Below are 20,830 nucleotides of genomic sequence, written 5' to 3' on the forward strand. Positions count from 1 at the left end.
AGCTGTTCTTGAGTTGGTTGGTACGTGACCGTAGACTTTTGTATCTTTTTCCCGACGGAAGAAGGTGGAAGAGAGAATATCCGGGGTGCGCGGAGTCCTTAATTATGCTGGCTGCTTTGCCGAGGCAGAGGGATGTGTAGACGGAGTCAGTGGATGGGAGGCTGGTTTGCTTGATGGATTGGGCTCCTGGAAGTTTCCGAGGCGCCAAGCGTGAAGAAACCAAAGGACCTCAAGCTTCTAACACAGGCTGAACGCATTGTTGGCGAAGCAGAGAATTGGATAAATATGTAACCGGTTTGAGTGAAATAGGCATTTGAGATGCTGATGTAGAGGATACAGCACAGAAGGAGGCCAATTGGCCCATCGTACCTGTGGCAGCTCCCTGAAAGAACTATCCAATTATCTCTTGCCCCCATATCCCTGCAATTATTTTGCTTCTCCAGAGTTTATGCAATTCCCTTCTGAAGATTACTATTGATTCTGCTTCCACCAGCTGTTCAGGGAGCGTATTCTTCATTGCAACAACTCTTGGTGTAAATCTCTTGCACACATCTTTGGTTATTTTGTTTGCGGTCCACACGAGTCACTGATATCACGGAATCTAAGGTAGCACTTAAAGCCTGAATTTGTAGCATCAACTGTGGAGTGTAGGGGACTGGCTGAGGTGTTGGCTGTGGTTCACTTTTACTTCCCAAGTCAGTTGTGGTTTAAAGTCTCACTCCTGAAACTTGGTGACACAGTGGTTAGCAATGCTGTCTCACATCGCCAGGGACCCGGGTTCGATTCCGGCCTCGGGTCACTGTCTGTGTGGAGTCTGCCCATTCTCCATGGGTTTCCTCCAGGTGCTCTGGTTTCCTCCCACAGTCCAAAGATGTGTGAGTTAGGTGGATTGGTCATGCTAAATTGTCCCTTAATGTCAGGAGATTAGTAGAGTAAACATGTGAGGTTACCGGGATAGGGCTTGGGTGGGATTGTGGTCGGTGCAGACTCGATGGGCCAAATGGCCTCCTTCTGCACTGTGGAGATTCTATGATTCTATGAGTATATATTCTAAGCTGACACTCCAGTGTGTCATAGTAGTTATGTTACTGGGCTTGCAATCCAGAGACACAGCTCCATTCTGGTGGAAACTGGAGGATTTAAATTTAATGAATTAAAACAAAATCTGGAATAAGAAAAATAGTATCAGTAATGGTGACCATAAGATTACCAGATTGACTTCAAAACTCATCTGGAAAGAAAATGTCTTGCCCTTACCCGACTCTGGCTCACATGCAACTCCAGTCTGACTGCAACGTATTGGACTTACACCTACCCTCTGAAATGGCCTAGCAAGCTACTCAGTCGTACACAGGAAGGTGGTTCTCCACAAACTTCTCAAGGGCAATTAGGAATGAGCAGTAAATGCTGGCATTGCCAGCAATACCCACATTCCAAAAACAAGCTGCCTCACAGTGCCAGGGACCCGAGTTCAATTCCCAGCTTGGGCGACTGTCTGTGTGGAGTTTGCACGTTCTCCCCGTGTCTGCGTGGGTTTCCTTCGGGTGCTCCGTTTTCCTCCCAAAGTCCAAAGATGTGCGGGTTAGATGGATTGGCCATGCTAAATTGCCCCTTAGTGTCAAGGGGACTAGCTAAGGTAAATGCATGGGGTTATGGGGATAGGGGCTGGGTGGGATTGTGGTCGGTGCAGACTCGATGGGCCGAATGGCCTCCTTCTGCACTGTAGGATTCTATGAAATATCAGCCTGGACTTTGCAGTACTGAGGGAGTGCTGCACTGTCAGATAAGTCATGAACCCAAATCCTGTTTTCCCTTGCCTGGAGTACAAATTCAGGTGTGAAGGTCACTTTTCCTTTTCACAGTCAAGGTGTCACGATCCTTTTAGAACAAAGAACAAAGAAAATTACAGCACAGGAACAGGCCCTTCGGCCCGCCAAGCCTGCACCGACCATGCTGCCCAACTGAACTAGAACCCCCTATCCTTCTGGGGACCATATCTCTCCATTCCCATCCTATTCATGTATTTGTCAAGACGCCCCTTAAAAGTCACTATCGTATCTGCTTCCACTACCTCGCCCGGCAGCGGTTCCAGGCACCTATCACCCTCTGGGTAAAAAACCTGCCTCGTACATCTCCTTTAAACCTTGCCCCTCACACCTTAAACCTATGCCACCTAGTAATTGACTCTTCCACCCTGGGAAAATGCTCCTGACTATCCACTCTGTCCATGCCCCTCATAATCTTGTAGACTTCTATCAGGTCGCCCCTCAACCTCCGTCGTTCCAATGAGAACAAACCAAGTTTCTCCAACCTCTCCTCATAGCTAATACCCTCCATACCAGGCAACATCGTGGCAAATCTTTTCTGTACCCTCTCCAAAGCCTCCACATCCTTCTGGTAGTGTGGCGACCAGAATTGAACACTATATTCCAAGTGTGGCCTAACTAAGGTTCTATAAAGCTGCAACATGACTTGCCAATTTTTAAACTCAATGCCCGGCCGATGAGACAAGTATGCCATATTCCCCCGCTGACAGCCTTCTTTTAATTCACGGAATATCCATTTATATAGATGGTTTCCATATCATTTGATCCAGTGTCAACTGATGTTCCTGTGAAGTAATGTTCTATTGTGTTCAGGGTGGCTATATAAATGTAAGTTGAAGATGAAAAGTTAAGAAAATGGTTGTGGTAAAGCATGCATCAATTGAAAATAAAACTATTTTCTTTTCTCGCAGTTCCCTAATATCGCCAACAGTCACATGCAGATCCCATTATCAAGTGTGGATGGCTCGTCAACTCCAGCCTCTCTGTCACCAGACCTTCAGAAGGCCTAACAAAACCAAAAGCCATGGCTGTGAACAAGGCAACAGAGGGAGTTCCTATCAGAGGCAATGCCAACCAATCAAATTCATCTTTGGTGTCTTCATCGTTGGTAGCAGTGATCGCAAGTCCCTGCCCAGAACATGGTATGCTGGAGTAACTATAGCAACGATAGGATCCATTTTTGATTCTTGTTTTAAATTTGATTTGGAATCCACTTCTTTTGCTAAATCTGCTTAATCGAGAAACTGTGACGAGATCTGATGCTATTTCAATGCAAGTGATAAAAGATAGACAACTTTTTTGCATATCGCAAAATCTCTATGTTATTTGGGTCTCCTGCACTTGTACAGACCTTATTGTTCGACTTGAGGAAGTGATCTCCAGGGACACCATTGCTTAGATCTGCGTTGCTGCCTTTATCTTCAGTACACTCACTGACTAATGGGTTTTATGGTTGAAGATTATGGATAACTGGAAGTCCATGAGCAGCTCACGTTCATGCCGCAGTGTACTCTTATCAACCTTAACGGATTGTAGCTCACCTGTAGGTTGTGAGCAGCAATTTTCAAAATGGCCTCTCGTCAAATGATAATTCTTGAGGCTCAATTCTGGTCAGACAGACAGCTGACTTCAGGAGGCTGGATCCAGACACCCAGACTACAAATCATTGGTAACCCCTTCCTCTACTGCGGACCTGCCCCTTGTCCACTATTTGGATCATCTGCCGTTGCGAATTATAACTGACAAAGCAGGCCCTGTCCATGTGATGGACTCGTAGAACCAGCGTTCTTGTAGAACCTTTGCTTCGGGGCATGCTGCAATTGTGCCTATGTGACAACCCATTAGTAGCACTTCAGAGCAGATGGGCAAAGGTGCTGAAGAATTCAATTTCTCAACCGAACCCACGATATTGCAGCTTTGGTCAAGAAGGAAGCCTTTGTCAGTTTTCTAGTAATCATCATTAGGTTCACCTCCAGTTTTGCCTGGCCCTCCATTTTCCACCATTCAATCTATTTATCCCTCCCCTCTCCTTCATTGTGTCTACCCCTCCAATTCCAATTCAAGAGTTATGAGGGGCAGCAAGGAAGGTGGAATTGAGACCACAACTGAATCAGTCATGATCTTATCGGAACGGTGGAGGAGGTTGGAAGGGCCAAATGGCCTACCCCTGCTCTGCCACCCTATTTCCATCTCTCAGTGCACCTTTCCTTCGACATAGGAAGTTTCAGTATATTTAACCCTCCATCCCTAATCAGCAAAGAGCCAACTTCAAAACTTATTCCGTTTTCCGTTCCGCCATATCCATGGTGTCATTCTCATCACTGACTAATCACTTGATGGATTTTAAATGCCCTGAGTTCAAAGTTTTGAAAGGAGTTAAATTAGTTGTGCAGAAGTGAACAGAGAAAAAGTTTGAAGTCATTTTTAAACATCAAGAAAGTTGGAAAGTGCGGAAGCATTCTTTGAAATTCAGCATCCGTCTCCTTTGCTGTATTTGACACTAGGTGGGTGAAATCTCTTGCGTGCCTGTGTTTTTCTAATAGGGTGTGGGCTGATTTATTAACTGGCATAAAGACTGATCTTGTGTGGGTTTTGCACACACAATATAAGCCCTTCCATGGGTGAGTGATAAAACCTAACTGTCTTCTTGTTGTAGGAGCTGGTTATGTCACGCTGGTCCACTTCCCCACCAAAGTGGAACATTTACTGGATCATGTCTGCATGTTATATACATAACTGGTGCTTTAAGAGTTAAAAAGAGGGATTTTTGCCTTTGTAAATTTATTAACGGTACATTATCAGTTTGGGTACTGTGTTAGTTTTCTGAATCCTAGCCATATTCTGCACACAGCACACTGACAGAAGTTAATGCTTTCCATTTTTAGCAGTCAACGTCCTAAGAACTCAGCAGCCTCAACCCGCAAGTGGTTCAATCCATACAACCAGGCCTTGTTCCTATCAACCTAAATCTTTGATGAATGTGCTAAAGAGTGTTTCATATTCTTGTTCATAGGGGTAGTGTCGCCATGTTTTGGGATCGGACGTTATATGAAGGTGCTGTCTGCCCGTTGGGGTCCAAAGTGGGCATAAAAGTTGGCATGATGTGCAGAAGAGAAGGTTTTTGGCCTGGTCTCCTGGCCAACATTCCTCCCTCGAGGAACAGCAGCTATAAAAAGAAAGGGATTAACGGGTCATTTTTCTCATTGCCATTTGCGAGATGCTGCGAGTGTGGAATGATTGCCTCATCTGCCTGTACAGCTATTGTCGCTGCACTTAATTGTGTGAAAGCACTTTGGAGATGTTCCAGCACTATATCAAAGCAAGTCTCATCAATATTCAAAGCTTTGCTTTGTTCCAATTCTAAACCAAATTGAACTCAAGCTTGGGCCAGATGCAGTCGGGACCTGATGATGCCAGCACAATGACGATGGTGGGAGTTGGTAACACTTCCAAATCAAATAAGTTTTGAGAACAAAAGCACTTTCTGACTATAATGGTGTGGTCAGACCTTTGGATTGAATTAATGTTGCCTCTGTTCATCATGGAATAATGTAAAGGATCTGACAGAACGTGAAACTGTCCGGAGGGTTTTTGGGCATTTGAGGTGGTCGGGCATAAAGCAGCACCCAAGTGAATTTAAGAGTTGGCGGAATATAAATGCAATGAAGTTGAACTGAATGGAATGTCGAGCTTTTCCTTAACTTTCAACGAATGCAAGAGAATTGGGCCGGTTCCCCGCTCTTTATCGAATGATTCAATCTGCTTTAAGCTGGTTCCAGTGCCGATCGGTGGATGCTGCTTCGCAGTTGGAGTAAATGTATTCCATTGGTTCGTGCAACCATCAGCAGGTCAGGATATTCACTTCCCAACCCCATAGACAAGGGATTTGGGGGTTTTCCTGATGCCGAGAAAACATTGGCGGGAGCTCTGACACAGATCACAAGGGTTGGATGCTTTGCCAACTCCTGAACTTTACATGGACGTGAGCAGGATGACCAGGGCTCATTTGTTTAATTTAAGGTGAAAGTTCATTGGAACCCTTAAGAAGAAATACCTCCATAACATAGGCGGAGGTGGGGGGGGTGGTGTCGCTGGGGAATGTAGTCTAGCTTTAAACAAAAAAGACTTCTTTGGTGTCTTGTTTACATTTTGGAAATTTAAGTGTCTCACTGAAAGATAAGTCTGGGTGGCTGTCAACCCAACAGGGGAAACAATATACTGGCGGTGACCCCGCAGTCTGTAATGACAGATTGTTGTGAGAATTGGTCACCATCTGTTACTGAGAGCTTTATGAAGATATTTTTGGACTTGGCATCGAAGGCAACAGGGGCATAGAACTGAAACATTGACCATGAAACCAACTGATGTAACCATGGTGGCGTGAAATTGGTTGCCATCCATAATTGAGAGCCCCGACCTGCTTATGCCAAGTTCCTGCTCATTAATGCTGCCATCCAGGTGGGGTTGCCAAACTTCCAGGAATGTCCTGGAGTCTTCAGGAATTAAAGATTATTTTTCTGGACACTGCTTGGGAGGCAAAATAAATAAATAATAGGAGTGTTTAAAAAGGAAACTTTTTTTTATTGTTTTCCCAAAAACACTTGTTTATTAGTTGCAAAACTATTTGGAGATGCTTTTTTTTCCTTCAAACAAAGGGCTGTTTGTCTGGGCAGGAAGATCGGAGGGAGGGGGGGGGGGGAGCGAAACCTCAAGGAATTCGTCCAATCCAGTGTTGGTAACTCTATATCCAGGAAGAGTTCCTCTTAATCTACTGCAAGCACTGATGCCATCCCTCCGACAGTCAACAAACCTGTGCCACTCGCAAGATAGGGCGTCGGGTATCTCCCATCATCTCGAACAAAGATGGGTGGCCTTAAACCAGGAAGAAAAATACTTTGGGTGTTTTTTGCTTAGACGTAATTGAGAAAACTGAATATCAGCGTCAACGATGGCATTCTTATTTAATGTACCTATGGCACTTGGGTTTCTAAAGGGAAACGTCTTAATTTCATGTTTATTGATTTTCTTTTAAAGAATATGTAAAGTGTAAAGAGCCATGCATTATTACATCTATGTTACTGAACAGTTAACTGATCAAACCGGGTTTTATTCGCAGTGGACTGACCTCCATGTACGGAAAACCTATCTGTGGACGTTAAAGTGATCAGAGCATGTTGACACTACAGTTATTAATACTTTATACCTTCAGATTGACTAGTGATTAGTGGAATTGTGTATATAGGTGCTGTTAAACTACATAGTCAATGTAAAGGTGTAATGTGTTTGATCATAAGTTGCATTCACATCTCTGCCAGACAAAAAACACTGAGGGGTTGAAATTGTACTGTGTGATATTAGTACGGAATACAAAATTCACTCGCATGCAACTCCTTTTTGTTTATCAAAGCCTTTGAGCTATCCTTTTAGCACCTTCATTTATTAGCATCTTATATCACAGGAGGCCATTCAGTCCATTGTGCCTATACTGACTCTTTGAAATAACTATCCAATTAGTGTGTCCATCCCCCCCAACTCCCCCCCTGCCCCCTCCCCCCCACCCTTTTCCCATTGCTCTGCAAAGCCGGTTCTTTTTTAAAAATACATCCAATTTTCTTTGATAGCTAACTCAGACTCTGCTCCAACCTTATAGGCAGTTCTTCCAGATCATAACGACTTGCTGCATTTTTTAAAAAAAACATATCTTCTCATCTTCCCTCTGGTTCTTCTGCTGATCATCTAAAATCTGTGCCCTCTGGTTACTGAATCTCCTGCCATTCGAAACTGTTCCTCCCCATCTGCTCTGAGTTTTCGATCACCTCCATTAAATCCACGGCGCGGTGGCGCAGTAGTTAGCACTGCTGCCTCACAGCGCCAGAGACCCGGGTTCGATTCCGGCTTCGGGTCACTGTCTGTGCGGAGTTTGCACGTTCTCCCCGTGTCTGCGTGGGTTTCCTCCAGGCGCTCCGGTTTCCTCCCACAGTCCAAAGATGTGCGGGTTAGGTTGATTGGCCATACTAATGTCAGGGGGATTAGCAGGGTAAATATGTGGGGTTACGGGAATAGGGCCTGGGTGGGATTGTGGTTGGTGCAGACTCGATGGGCCAAATGGCCTCCTTCTGCATTGTAAGGAGATATTGAAATCCCCACTCAACAATCTCTCCTCCAAAAAGAAAATAAAATCATAGAGTCATACAGCACAGAAAAGGCCCTTCAGGCCATCGAGTCTGCACCGACGATAACTACTACTAAAGTCACGCTAATCCCATTTTCCTGCACTTGTCCCATATCCTCAAATGTTATAATATTTCAAGTGCTCATATTTTAAAGGTTGTAAGGTTTCCGGCCTCCACTACCTTCCCAGGCAGAGCATTCCAGATTCCCACCACCCTCTGAGTTTCCTGCCCCTTACCTTAAAACTCTGCCCCCTCGTGATTGACCCCTCAACCAAGGGGAACACCTGCTCCCTACTCACCCTGCCCATACCCAGTATGATGTGGAGATGCCGGCGTTGGACTGGGGTAAGCACAGTAAGAAGTCTCACAACACCAGGTTAAAGTCCAACAGGTTTATTTGGTAGCAAATACCATAAGCTTTCGGAGCAATGCTCCTTCGTCAGATGGAGTGGTCTCTGTTCTCAAACAGGGCACAGACACAGAAATCAAATTACAGAATACTGATTAGAATGCAAATCTCTACAGCCAGCCAGGTCTTAAATGCACAGACAATGTGGGTGGAGGGAGCATTCAACACAGGTTAAAGAGATGTGTATTGTCTCCAGACAGTACAGCTTGTGAAATTGTGCAAGTCCAGGAGTCAAGCTGTGGGGGTTACTGATAATGTGACATAAATCCAACATCCCGGTTTAGACCGTCCTCATGTGTGCGAAACTTGGCTATCAGTTTCTGCTCAGTGACTCTGCGCTGTCGTGTGTCATGAAGGCCGCCTTGGAGAACGCTTACCTGAAGATCCAAGGCTGAATGCCCGTGACTGCTGAAGTGCTCCCTCAAATAAACCTGTTGGACTTTAACCTGGTGTTGTGAGACTTCTTACTGTGCATACCCAGTATGACCAACCTTGCCACGTAACTGAAGTCCCTGCATTTGTTTGTTACTAATGACACATAATAAAGTTCAACCCCTTTTTAGTTTTCATTTCTTTGTGGTCTAATGTTTCTGGTGACCGTCTGAGACAAGGAGAAAATGCTGTCCACCAGAACCAATGGATCAACACTTAGCAGAGATCTGGATTGTGTAGTTAAGGACTTTTATCTGTGGTATGGGTGCTGTAGTTAGTTGGAACACTATGCTTTTACCTTTGTGGCTCAGGATTGGAATCCAATCTAGCCTGATGCAATGATGATATCTTTCTCCCGATATTTTCTCTAACTCTAATGGATCTGGGACACCATTTCCTATCTGGTGCATGTCTATAGCGCACAAATTAGCAATCGCGTATGTAGTAATCTCAAGGAGTTACGGTGCGGGGTCAAAGAAATGTCACACTGATTCCTCAAGGGTGCTCCGAGAGCGAGGTCACATTGTTAAAGTAGAGTGTCGGCCCTGCGCTATTTCCTGGAATGATTAATAAATGCTGGCAGGAGTTTGAAAGGAAAAATGTTCCTTGTTCAACCGTTAGAGAACACTTTAACCATAGCAACAAAATAATTGAATGTGTGCAGTGTGACTTTGTGCTAATCAGCCAAGAACATGTCAGGTCATGAGAGATATTGAAATAACAAGAAGTTAAAGTTCCGATGTTGTTTGTTGACCTTCCATTGATAGTACAGTCCAAAATGGTGAAGGGTTTTCTTTCAAAAGATCTGTATCTACTTATTTTTCTGTAAGTCATCAAAAATATGAATATAATACGCTGGAATAGGACATTTATAAGTTGACATTGGCCAGACGTTGACTACAAATAATTCATTCTGAAGAATCTCTAATTCCTGACTCCATGTCGCTGTGACACAATATAACAATGATGTGGAGATGCCGGCGTTGGACTGGGGAGGGCACAGTAAGAAGTCTCACAACACCAAGTTAAAGTCCAACAGGTTTATTTGGAATCATGAGCTTTCGGAGCGCTGCTCCTTCATCAGGCGAGTGCTGTAGGAGCGGCGCTCCGAAAGCTCGTGATTCCAAATAAACCTGTTGGACTTTAACCTGGTGTTGTGAGACTTCTTACGATATAACGTAGCATTAAACGTCACTATGTAGGTAATCACGAGTGTGTAATGTTCTAACTACGTTGGGGATGGGGGCTAACGGAGCGAGCTGATCCCAATTGCCCCCTTGGTGTACATAAAAAAATCCAATGATACTGTTGTGAGCAGAGATGGGCTAGCAAATATTTATCCCCCAACCAATATTGCTTTAAAAAAACACTCAGATGTTCACCGTCCTTTGGCATCTTACTGTGTGTAAATTGACTGGTATGTTCCACATTACAACAGTTACTTGACCGCTCTGGGATGCCCTGAGCTTCTAGGCGTTGTTAAAGGAAATGTTTCTTCACATACTGAAAAGTGCCACATTGGTGTCATAGAGGGCACTTAAAGGGAAGTTGGGGTAAAGAAGAGGAAGTTCCACTCTGTGACTCTGTTGCATTTTAACTGAGTGGGCTATATATAATTAAGAAGAGAAAAATATATATAGAAACATAGAAACCCTACAGTGCAGAAGGAGGCCATTCGGCCCATCGAGTCTGCACCGACCACAATCCCACCCAGGCCCCACCCCCACCCATTTTACCCGCTAATCCCTCTAACCTACACATCCCAGGACTCTAAGTGGCAATTTTTTAACCTGGCCAATCAACCTAACCCGCACATCTTTGGACTGTGGGAGGAAACCGGAGCACCCGGAGGAAACCCACGCAGACACGAGGAGAATGTGCAAACTCCACACAGACAGTGACCCGAGCCGGGAATCGAACCCGGGTTATATATGTATGAAAATATTCCATTTCTAGAGCTAAACTTGAGCAAAAAATTCTCCCTCTTCACCCCAACCCTCAGAAGGTAGCACAATGATTAAAATGGAACTTAAGATCATGGCTTATTCACTGTTCACCTTGGAATAGGTTTTGATCCATACTTGTATTAGTTAGTGCTATTCAGATGAATGGTGTAAAGTACTTGAAGCTTTGGTTATATTATTCTTGCACCTCCTGATAATGTAATTCTTCATTTTAAATTGATATGTCTTTTCTTGCCCGAGTAAACTGACTGGGACTGGGACAGGCTAATGCAAATCCTGCACAGAATTATACAAAGTGCTGGGTTTTTTTTAAAAAACCTACAAAATTGGAGGTCTTGTTTTTTTACAAAGAAGTTTAATGGATTGTATTTAAGCTTTGTTACTACACCTTGCATTTGTTGTAGGTGTTTTTGCCGTTTGTGGATTTCTAGGACCCTGCTGTGTCCTGACCTGATTCTACTCGGAATGGTGAATGGTTGAAAATCCTGTTTATTTATGTTGAGAGCAGGGAAGTTTAAGCATGCAATTATTCAGTGCTCTCTGCCTCTCGGTTCCCTCGAAAGACAGGCTGATCGAGACATTTTACACAGACTTTTGAAGAATTGTTTCAGGCAGTTCATTTCAATCATTTTTTTAAATATTACTCACCAGGGAGTTAGTTATGTTCGCACTGTGATTCCCCTCACATGCTTAATTTTGTCTCTTGCTATTTGAACTTTGTTCTTACATCCGTGTCAGCTGTCGCTCGGTTGGTGGCGCTCATGTCCTGTCTTGTAATCTCACCTCAAAGGCTTTGGGGACGGGATTCTCCAACCTCGCCCGAGGCTGGGATTCTCCAGTCCCGCTGCAGTGAATGGAGATTTGGCTGAGCGCCAAATTCTCTGTTCTCAATGACAGCAATAGTGGCGTGTGTGAAACCGGAGAATCTTCCTCTTGAAGACAAGGTTCGAGGCAGGCACCCTCAGTGCAGTACTGACAGGGGTGCTGTATTGTCGGAGATGCCATCTTTTAGATGAGGCATCAAACTGAGGCCTTGTCTGTCCTCTTGGGCAGCTATTAAAGATGCCATGGCACTATTTCAAAGTCGATCTGGACAATATTTATTATTTACCGAATATTACTTTAAAAAAAAAGATCTGGGTCGGTTGTTGGTTTGTGAGATTTTCTTATGTACAAATTGGCTGCAATACTTAATCATTTACAACGAAAGCTGTCTTAGTTACAGGTATGGGGAAAGTGGGAGAACTTAGTGTCGATGTATTTATTGCAGAAACTAAGCCATAGGCCTGGCTGAAACTTCCCGACCTCAGCTTCCGACCTGCATTTCTGTAAATACAATGGTTTTTGATCTAAACTGAGCAAATTTCGATGGGACTGAACTGATTCAACAATAACAACTTGCATTTATGTACAGTCTATTCCAAGGCTTTGGGTCCATTCAGCTAAAAACATGACCACCAGTGATGGGGCAATTACAGTGGAGAATGTGCAAGCAAGAATTGGCGGAGCTGTAAGGGCCGGAGGACGTCATAGAGTCGGAGGGGCAAGGCCACGGGGGATTTGAAAACTAGGATGAGAGTTTTAAAATTGAGCTGTTGCAAGACTGAAAGCCAATGAGCGAAATTCTCCAGCCTCCCAGCCCCGTGTTCCCCGCCGGCGGGAGTTGGCGCGTTGTTTGCCAGCGACGGGATTCTCTGGTCCCGCCGCTGTCAATGGAAATTCCCGTTGACGTCACCCCATGCTGGCGGGAAACCCGTGGGCTGGTGGGGGGGCTGGGGGGGTGCGCTGCCGGTGGGACTGGAGAATCCCGCTGGCATGAACGGCCGGAGAATTCCGGCCAATGCACTTCAGCGAGTGGGTCATTGGTGTGTGATGGGATGTGGGACAGCAGAATCTTGGAAGAGTTTGTGCTCGTGGAGGGTGTAAGATGGGAGGCCGGTTTGTGTGTTGGTCTCAGAGTAGCTAAGGTATGAGAGTTCCAGCTGCAGAGGGGCTGAGGCAGAAGCGAATTCAACTAAACTTGAAATCCTCATCGAAGTGGAAGTTCATCTCACTCATTCTTCATTCATTCATTCCCAGATGGTAGAACTCATTGATTTCTGTATCTTCCACACCTACGTATAATTCTGAAGGCGTTAAAAAACCCAAGTGTAATGTTTCCTAACCACTGTCACCAGATTAACCTCATTCTCTTCCCCCATTCTTGTAAGCCTCAGTTGGTCTGCTGCTGTTTGGGGCTTCAGGAGAATGAGTTATTCGAACCTTCAGGATACCCCAGCCTGAACTCCCCCGCCCCGCTGCTGAACTGACGGAACGGATACTGCAGTGCAGTGCTTACACTGGACTAATAACTTAGAGAGCTGGGCTAATAAAGCAAGTAAACTAGGAGTGCTAATCCCAACCATGGGTTTGGGAATTTGAGTTCAGTTAACTAAGGGGGGAATGAAAGATTTAGTATCTTAAGTGTGACAGGAAACTGTTGGATTGACTTTAAAAGTCTAATGCGTTCCCTGATGCCCTCCTTGGAATGGAAACCTGCTGCCTTGACCCGGTCCGGGCCTGTGTGTGACTCCAGTCCCACGCCAAAGTGGCTGACTCTTAACTGCCCTCTGTTGCAGTCTTAACAGGCCGGTCTGTTCCTCTTCAAGATGAAGAGGAGCTGGAAGAGGACAGGTCAGGCCCTCTTCAAGATGGCGTCAGAGTGAGGTGACTATTTGCAAGTTGTGCCCAGCATACCTTCTAATTCTATCTTTTACTCTCATTCTATGCTTCTAAAACTGCATTCTAACTCCTTTAAACTCTCTAACAATGCTCTAATTCATTAAGTTGATCTTTCTCTGCACCCTAACTGTGACTAGCTATGCCGCTGCCTCGGCAAAGTAGCCAGCATAATTAAGCACCCGACGCACCCCGCACATTCTCTCTTCCGACAGGAAAAAGATACAAAAGTCTGAGGTCACGTACCAGCTGACTGCTGCTGTCAGACTTTTGAATGGACTTACCTTGCATTGAGTTGACCTTTCTCTACACCCTAGCTATGACTGCAACATTCTGTACTCTCTCGTTTCCTTCTCTATGAACGGTATGCTTTGACTGCATGGCGCGCAAGAAACAATACTTCTCACTGTATGTTAATACATGTGACAATAATAAATCAAATCAAATCAAAATCAAATCAGTTGTACCAATTGTGGGCACTCAGTGCCAGCCTCGCTAGCGATGCCCACATCCTGTGAAGGAATATTGAAATCCGTCAGTGCAAGGAGGCGTTACTGTCAGCGAGTTCTTATTCTGGTGGCAGTGAGTTGGAGTCTGGTGAAAATGCCAACAGCTGACTCATTCTCTGAAACAAAAATAGTTTCAGAGTGGGAGGGATGTGAACGCTCGCTCTCTCTTATTAACCCTGCTTGTATTCAATGAAGTCTAATCCTGCAAGATGATTAGTCACAGTCACAGGATTTACGAAAAGCACATCCGAAAACCCAGAGTTTTATTCTGTGCATCTATTTGTTTTCTTCAGTTGCTCTTTCTCTCTTCCCACTCGGATACCTTTCCAACTCATTTCTTCTCATCTCCAGACCTTGCAGCTTGGCGAATGTTATCACGCTGACTCTGGCAGACTCCTGCCCCCAGTCAATAAGAGCCTTTGGCAATTCCCTCCTTAGACCCCTCCACCTTCCCCCTCTCTCCACCTTTAAGACACTCATTAAAATCTACTTCTTTGATCAAGCTTTGGTCACGTGTCTCTGGGCGGCACGGTGGCACAGTGGTTAGCACTGCTGTCCCACAGCGCCAGAGGACCCGGGTTCGATTCCGGCCTCGGGTCACTGTCTGAGTGGAGTTTGCCCGTTCTGCCTGTGTCTGCGTGGGTTTCCTCCCACAGTCCAAAGATGTGTGGGTTAGGTTGATTGGCAATGCTAAAATTGCCCCAAAGTGTCAGGAGGACTAGAAGGGTAAATACGTGGGGTCTTGGTGGGATGTTGTGGTGCAGGCTCGATGGGTCGAATATCCTCCTTCTACACTGTAGGGATTCAATGATCTCCTGGTAATCGGTTCCTGTCAATCTTTGTCTGATGTCACTCCTGTGAAACACCTTGGGATGTTTTATTACGTTAAAGATGCTATATAAATGCAAGCTGTTGTTGAATCAGTTTGAGTCTCATGCTGCCCCCCTCTAGATCAATCAGCTGACTTGTTCCTCTGCCTGTCTGGCTAAGGGATGAATCACACTTAGGTAGAATTAAGATTGGTACTGTTCTTGCATAAATGTTGAATGCAATTGTAGTGGATTCTGTGCTGTTATTACAAGCATTAACATAAGTGAATTAAGCTCTGTGTTAATTTATCTCACAGACGAATTAATCCAACTGAACGTAGGAACATGAGGAGGCCATTCAACCCCACGTACCTGTTCTGTCATTTACTGAAGTGATGACTGATCTGTATTTTTACTATTTTTTCTTTCATGGGATGTGGGCGTCACTGACTGAGCCAGCCCTTGTTGCCCATCCTTAATTGCCCTTGAACAGAATGTCTCACTCGGCCATTCCAGAGGGCAGTTAAGAGTCAACCACATTGCTGTGAGTCTGGAGTCACATGTAGGCCAGACCTGGTAAGGATGGCAGATTTCCTTCCTTAAAGGACATTAGTGAACCAGATGGGCTCTTTAAAAAATCAACAATGGTTTCATGATCACAACCCTTTAATTCCAGATCAAGTTTAAATTCCAACAGCTGCCATGGTGGGATTTGAACCCATGTCCCCAAAATATTAGGCTGGTCCTCTGGATCGCTAGTCCAGTTCCATTACTACGACACCATCATCTGACCTGTTGTGTGAGGAAGTATTTCCTAGCTCCACTCCTGAATGCATTGGCTCAGATTCTGAAGTTGTGTCATCTTGACATAGGCTGCACCAGTTGTTGATAGCAAATGTCAGGCAACTGCATCTTCTAGCTTAGTTTTAGTAAGAGAGACTGACTGGGCTGGTGGGCATGAGGGAGCTGGCCCAGAAACAACAGCAGCAAGAATAAAACATCACCGGTTACAACTACCAGCACACAACCAGTGAAAACTTACCAATGTCACCCTTGAGTATTGAGTGTCGCCAACCCAAGGTAGCAACCCGTAAGGAGCAAACTTTCTCAACTGTAAAAGAACTTCTACTTCGGTTGTGGCAGTATCACAAACTGACACTCGTATTCCAGCAACATTTATGAATATGGTTAACAATGTGATAATGACCAGATAATTGTGATAAATATTGGCCTAGACACTGGGAAGAACTCCCTTGCTCTTCAGAATAGTACCACAGGATTGTTGCCATCCACCTGAACAGGCAATTTGGACCTTGGTTTTAAGGGTGGCACAGTGGTTAGCACGGCTGCCCCACAGTACCAGGGACCCAGGTTCAATTCCGGCCTTGGGTGACTGTGTGGAGTTTGCACGTTCTCCCCGTGTCTGCGTGGGTTTCCTCAGGGTGCTCCGGTTTCTTCCCACAGCCCAAAGATGGGCAGGTTAGGCTGATTGGCCATCCTTAGTGTCAGCGGGATCAATACGGTAAATATATGGGGTTGCGGGGAAAGGGCCTGGGTGGAATTGTGGTCGGTGCAGGCTCGGATGGGCCAAATGGCCTCCTTCTGCACTGTAGGGATTCTATGATTCTATCTCATCTGAGAGAGGGCATTTCAGACGGTGTAGCTTTTCCTCCGTATTGCAGTGGAGTATCAGCCTGGATTTCTGTGCACTCAAGCCCTGGGGTGGGACTTGGACTCTGAGCCTTGTGGTCCAGTCAAGAGTGCTGCCAATTGAGCCAAAGCTAATACTTGTGATTAAATCACACCTTTCCACAAGTTCAGGACATCCCTCAGCCAATGAAGTAGGTTTGATTGTAGTCACTGTTCAAATGTCGGAAACATGGCACATTGAGGTCCTACAAACAGTAATGTCATAATGACCAGATGATCTGTTTTAATTGATGTTGTTTGAGGGATAAATATTGGCCAAGACATTAGAGAGAACGGTTCTATGATTCTTCTTTGAAATAGTGTCAAGAAACCTTTTACATCCACCTGAGCAGGCAGGCAGGGACTTGGTTTAACATCTCATCTGAAACAGTAAGTAGTCTCACAACCCCAGGTTGAAGTCCAACAGGTTTATTTGGTAGCACGAGCTTTTGGAGCACCGCTCCTCCATCAGGTGAGGGCACTCACCTGATGAAGGGGCAGCGCTCCGAAAGCTCGTGCTACCAAATAAACCTGTTGGACTTTAACCTGGTGTTGTGAGACTACTTACTGTGCCCACCCCAGTCCAATGCCGGCATCTCTACATCATCTCATTTGAAAGGCAGCGTACTGTCAGTGCAGCACTTCCTCAGTACTGCATTAGGAGCATCAGTCTGGATTATGCCCTCATGTCTCTGAAATGTACCAATAACCTCCTGACTCGGAGACAAGTGTTGTACTCACTGAGGTAAAGCTGACAGCCTTCTGAGACTGTCCAAGTCCAGGTCCCTGTGATAGCCCACAACCAGGGGTTGTTGTTAACAAGTCGATGTTGCAGCTTCTGTGTCACCTAGTCACGTGAACATGGGTCAGTTAGTGTGCTTGAAATAGAGGTATTTTGAGAATCCCGAGACAGGGGCAGGAAAAGTCTCGTATGCAACTGGGAATATGTGGCCTGTAAGAGTGTAAACCCATCTTGTACATTCCTATCTGCATCCTCTGCTTCATTTGTTTTACAGACCTGTGTTCAGTAAGGGTGATATAGTAGGGATGTGGATTTGCCCCCTGGATACCCTGTGCAGCTGGAACCATAGCAGCAAGCTTCAAGCACAAATTACTCAAAAGATTCTCTAGAAATCTCACAACATCAGGATGAATCATCTGATGAAGGAGCAGCGTTCCAAAAGCTCGTGATACCAAATAAACCTGTTCGACTTTAATCTGGTGTTGTGAGACTTCTTACTGTGCCCACCCCTCAATTATTATTTTTATTTCTTTGAATTTATAACCAATAGAATAAAGTCGAATAGCTTCGGGTCACCAACTTCCGATAGATAGTATTTTGGAATTTTTTGCAGGGTCATTGGGAAAAAAAGATGCCATTTGACAAAAAGAAAATGATACATTGGAATTTTTTCCCCCAGTTGTGTGTGGTTTTATTCTTAAAGCAAATCTATTGAGGAGCAAAAGATGCTGCTGGCTGATTTTTGTGGTAATTATCAATATTGGTTTTTTCTGGGAGAAAGTTGGAAGGAAGTTAAATTCAGATAAGTCCAAAAGATTAAACTGGGACAGAACTTTTTTCACCCTGTGCCTTCAACAGGGTCTGGCCTTAAAACAAAGAACAAAGAAAAGTACAGCACAGGAACAGGCCCTTCAGCCCTCCTAGGCTGTGCCGACCCTGATGCCCTAACTAAAAAAAAACCTTCTGCCCTTACTCGGTCCGTATCCCTCTATTTCCTCACTATTCTTGGACCCATCCAGATGCCTCTTAAATGTTGCTAATGTGCCTGCTTCCACCACCTCCTCTGGCAGCGCGTTCCAGGCACCCACCACTCCCTGCGTGAAAAACTTCCCCCGCACATCTGCCGTAAACTTCCCCCTCTCGCCTTGTACCTGTGCCCCCTTGTAATTGACTTCCACCCTGGGAAAAAGCCTCTGACTATCCACCCTGTCTATGCCTCTCATAATTTTGTAGACCTCTATCAGGTCTCACCTCAGTTTCTGTCTTTCCATTGAAAACAATCCTAGTTTATTCAACCTCTCCTCATAGCCAACACCCTCGAGACCAGGCAAATCCTGGTGAACCTTCTTTGCACTCTCTCCAAAGCTTTCACGTCCTTCTGACAATATGGTGAACAGAACAGCACGTAATGCTCCAAATGCGGCCTAACCAAGGTTTTATATAGCTGCAACATGATTTCCCAACTCCTGGACTCAGTGCCCCGACTGATGAAGGCAAGCATGCCATGTGCCTTCTTAATCACCTTGGCCACCTGTGTTGCCACTTTCAGGGAACTGTGGACCTGCCGCCCAGATCCCTCTGTATGTTAATGTTCCTAAGGGTTCTGCCATTTACAGTATAACTCATACCTAGATTTGACCCTCCAAAATGCATCACCGTGCATTTGTCCGGATTAAACTCCACCTGCCACTTCTGTGCCCAAGTCTCCAATCTATATCCTGTGGTATCCTCTGACAACCCTCAGAACTATCAGCAACTCCACCAATCTTCATGTCAGCCAAAAACTTACTAATTAGACCACCCACATTTTCCTCCAGATCATTTATACACTACAAACAACAGAGGTCCCAGCATTGATCCCTGCGGAACACCACCAGCTACAGATTTCCATTCTGAAAAACACCCTTCCACCGCTACTCTCTGTCTTCTATAACCAAGTAAGAGTTTTAACAACACCAGGTTAAAGTCCAACAGGTTTATTCGGTAGCAAATGCCATCAGCTTTTGGAGCGCTGCTCCTTCATCAGATGGAGTGGAATCAAGCCAGTTCTGTATCTATCTCGCTCGCCCACCCTGAATCCCATGTGATTTTAGTTTTTGTACCAGTCTGCCAGGTGGGACCTTGTCAAACATCTTACTAAAGTCCAGATAAACTACATCCACATCCTTCCCTCATCAATTTTCTTTATCACCTCTTTCACAAAACTCAATTAGGTTGGTGAGACATGACCTTCCCCGCACAAAACCATGCTGCCTGTCACTGGAAAACGATGGATATGTAGCCCATTGATTTATTAGATTGGTAATCATTGCCATTTTGCTGGCCATATTCTCATGAAACACCAGTGTTTGAGACCCTGCGGTGGTTATATTGAGGATGGGTGAAGGGAGTTGAAGTAACTATCTAGTTTAAGATAGTGCTGAGCTTCTTAAACAAGGAGATCCCAAGTGAAATCCTCAGTGTGTTCAGAGTTAGCTTTTTCCAATTTAGCATTAGTCCGGGACCTAGTGTTGGACATGGGTGCGAGTTTGATTCACACGTGTCCAACCCCTGCTTAACATGTTGGCTATAACTGAGGACATATTTGACAGTATCTTTTGATCTCCTGCAACATTGATGACCCTTGAGTCTCAGTCTATTGATTAAACCATACTTTATTGAACTGAATTCTTTATCTTATGCGGTCAGATGTGGAATTGATGGAAAATTAAGATATTTTTCAGGTTTTCTCACCTGTTGCACATCGGTGGATTTTGACACAATTCTTTTCCACATGAGGTATAATTGCGGTCAAACTGAGTAGCGTGAACAGTAGGTTCCTGTCTCGAAACTGACCGTAACTCTTGTTCTATTTGCGTGAATTAATTATTCTCCCCCTTTCTCATTCAAATCATGAAATGATATAAATTCTTTATGGTGAATATGTTGGATTTGTAGAAATTATAAAATTTCAATTAAATAAATATATATACAAAATATATATATTTTCTGAAAAGAATTTGAGCCCAACCTTAAGGGAAACTGATACTATTTGGTTTGGCAAAATGTGTAGACAATCAAAGAAAGTGGCTATTTTTGTTGAATATTTGAATTAAAGTATATATATGTAAAACTGCAGGCTAATGTTTTTATTTCTACAGAGATATGTGATCTAAGACATCAATACGGCGTTTGTTTTCAGAGATGGAACTCAGTCCAGTGAAGGAGGAGAACTCTTACTATAGAGTCATAGAGATTTACAGTATGAAACCAGGCCCTTCGGCCCAGCTTGTCCATGCTGTACTTTTTTAAAAAGTCCCTAAACTAGTTCCAATTGCCTGCATTTGGCCCATATCCCTCTATAGCCATCTTACCCATGTAACTGTTTAAACACTTTTTAAAAGACAAAATTGTACCTGCCTCTACTACTACCTCTGGCAGCTTGGTCCAGACACTCACTACTCTCTATGTGAAAAAATTGCCCCTCTGGACCCTTTTGTATCTCTCCCCTCTCACCTTAAACCTATGCTCTCTTGTTTTAGACTCCCCTACCTTTTGGAAAATATATTGATTATCCAGC

At 44.6% G+C, this 20,830-nt stretch overlaps 1 protein-coding gene across 5 annotated transcripts in view; it reads left to right on the plus strand.

The window, feature by feature from the left end:
• Positions 1-20,361, plus strand: part of elk4 (ETS transcription factor ELK4) — a 126,519-nt gene extending 106,158 nt beyond the window's left edge. For 2 of the 5 annotated variants that reach the window (XM_078242042.1, XM_078242041.1), the window contains one exon: positions 2,738-6,503. In XM_078242042.1, coding sequence (XP_078098168.1) covers positions 2,738-2,836 — 99 coding nt within the window. In that variant the 3' untranslated portion in view covers positions 2,837-6,503. Of the gene's footprint in view, positions 1-2,737; positions 6,504-17,545 lie in introns of those variants that run through there. The other 3 variants (XR_013500908.1, XR_013500907.1, XR_013500909.1) reach the window with 3 other exon arrangements.
• The last annotated feature ends 469 nt before the right edge of the window (positions 20,362-20,830 follow it).

The sequence above is a fragment of the Mustelus asterias genome, chromosome 25 (assembly GCF_964213995.1).
Source record: "Mustelus asterias chromosome 25, sMusAst1.hap1.1, whole genome shotgun sequence".
Lineage (NCBI taxonomy): Eukaryota > Metazoa > Chordata > Chondrichthyes > Carcharhiniformes > Triakidae > Mustelus > Mustelus asterias.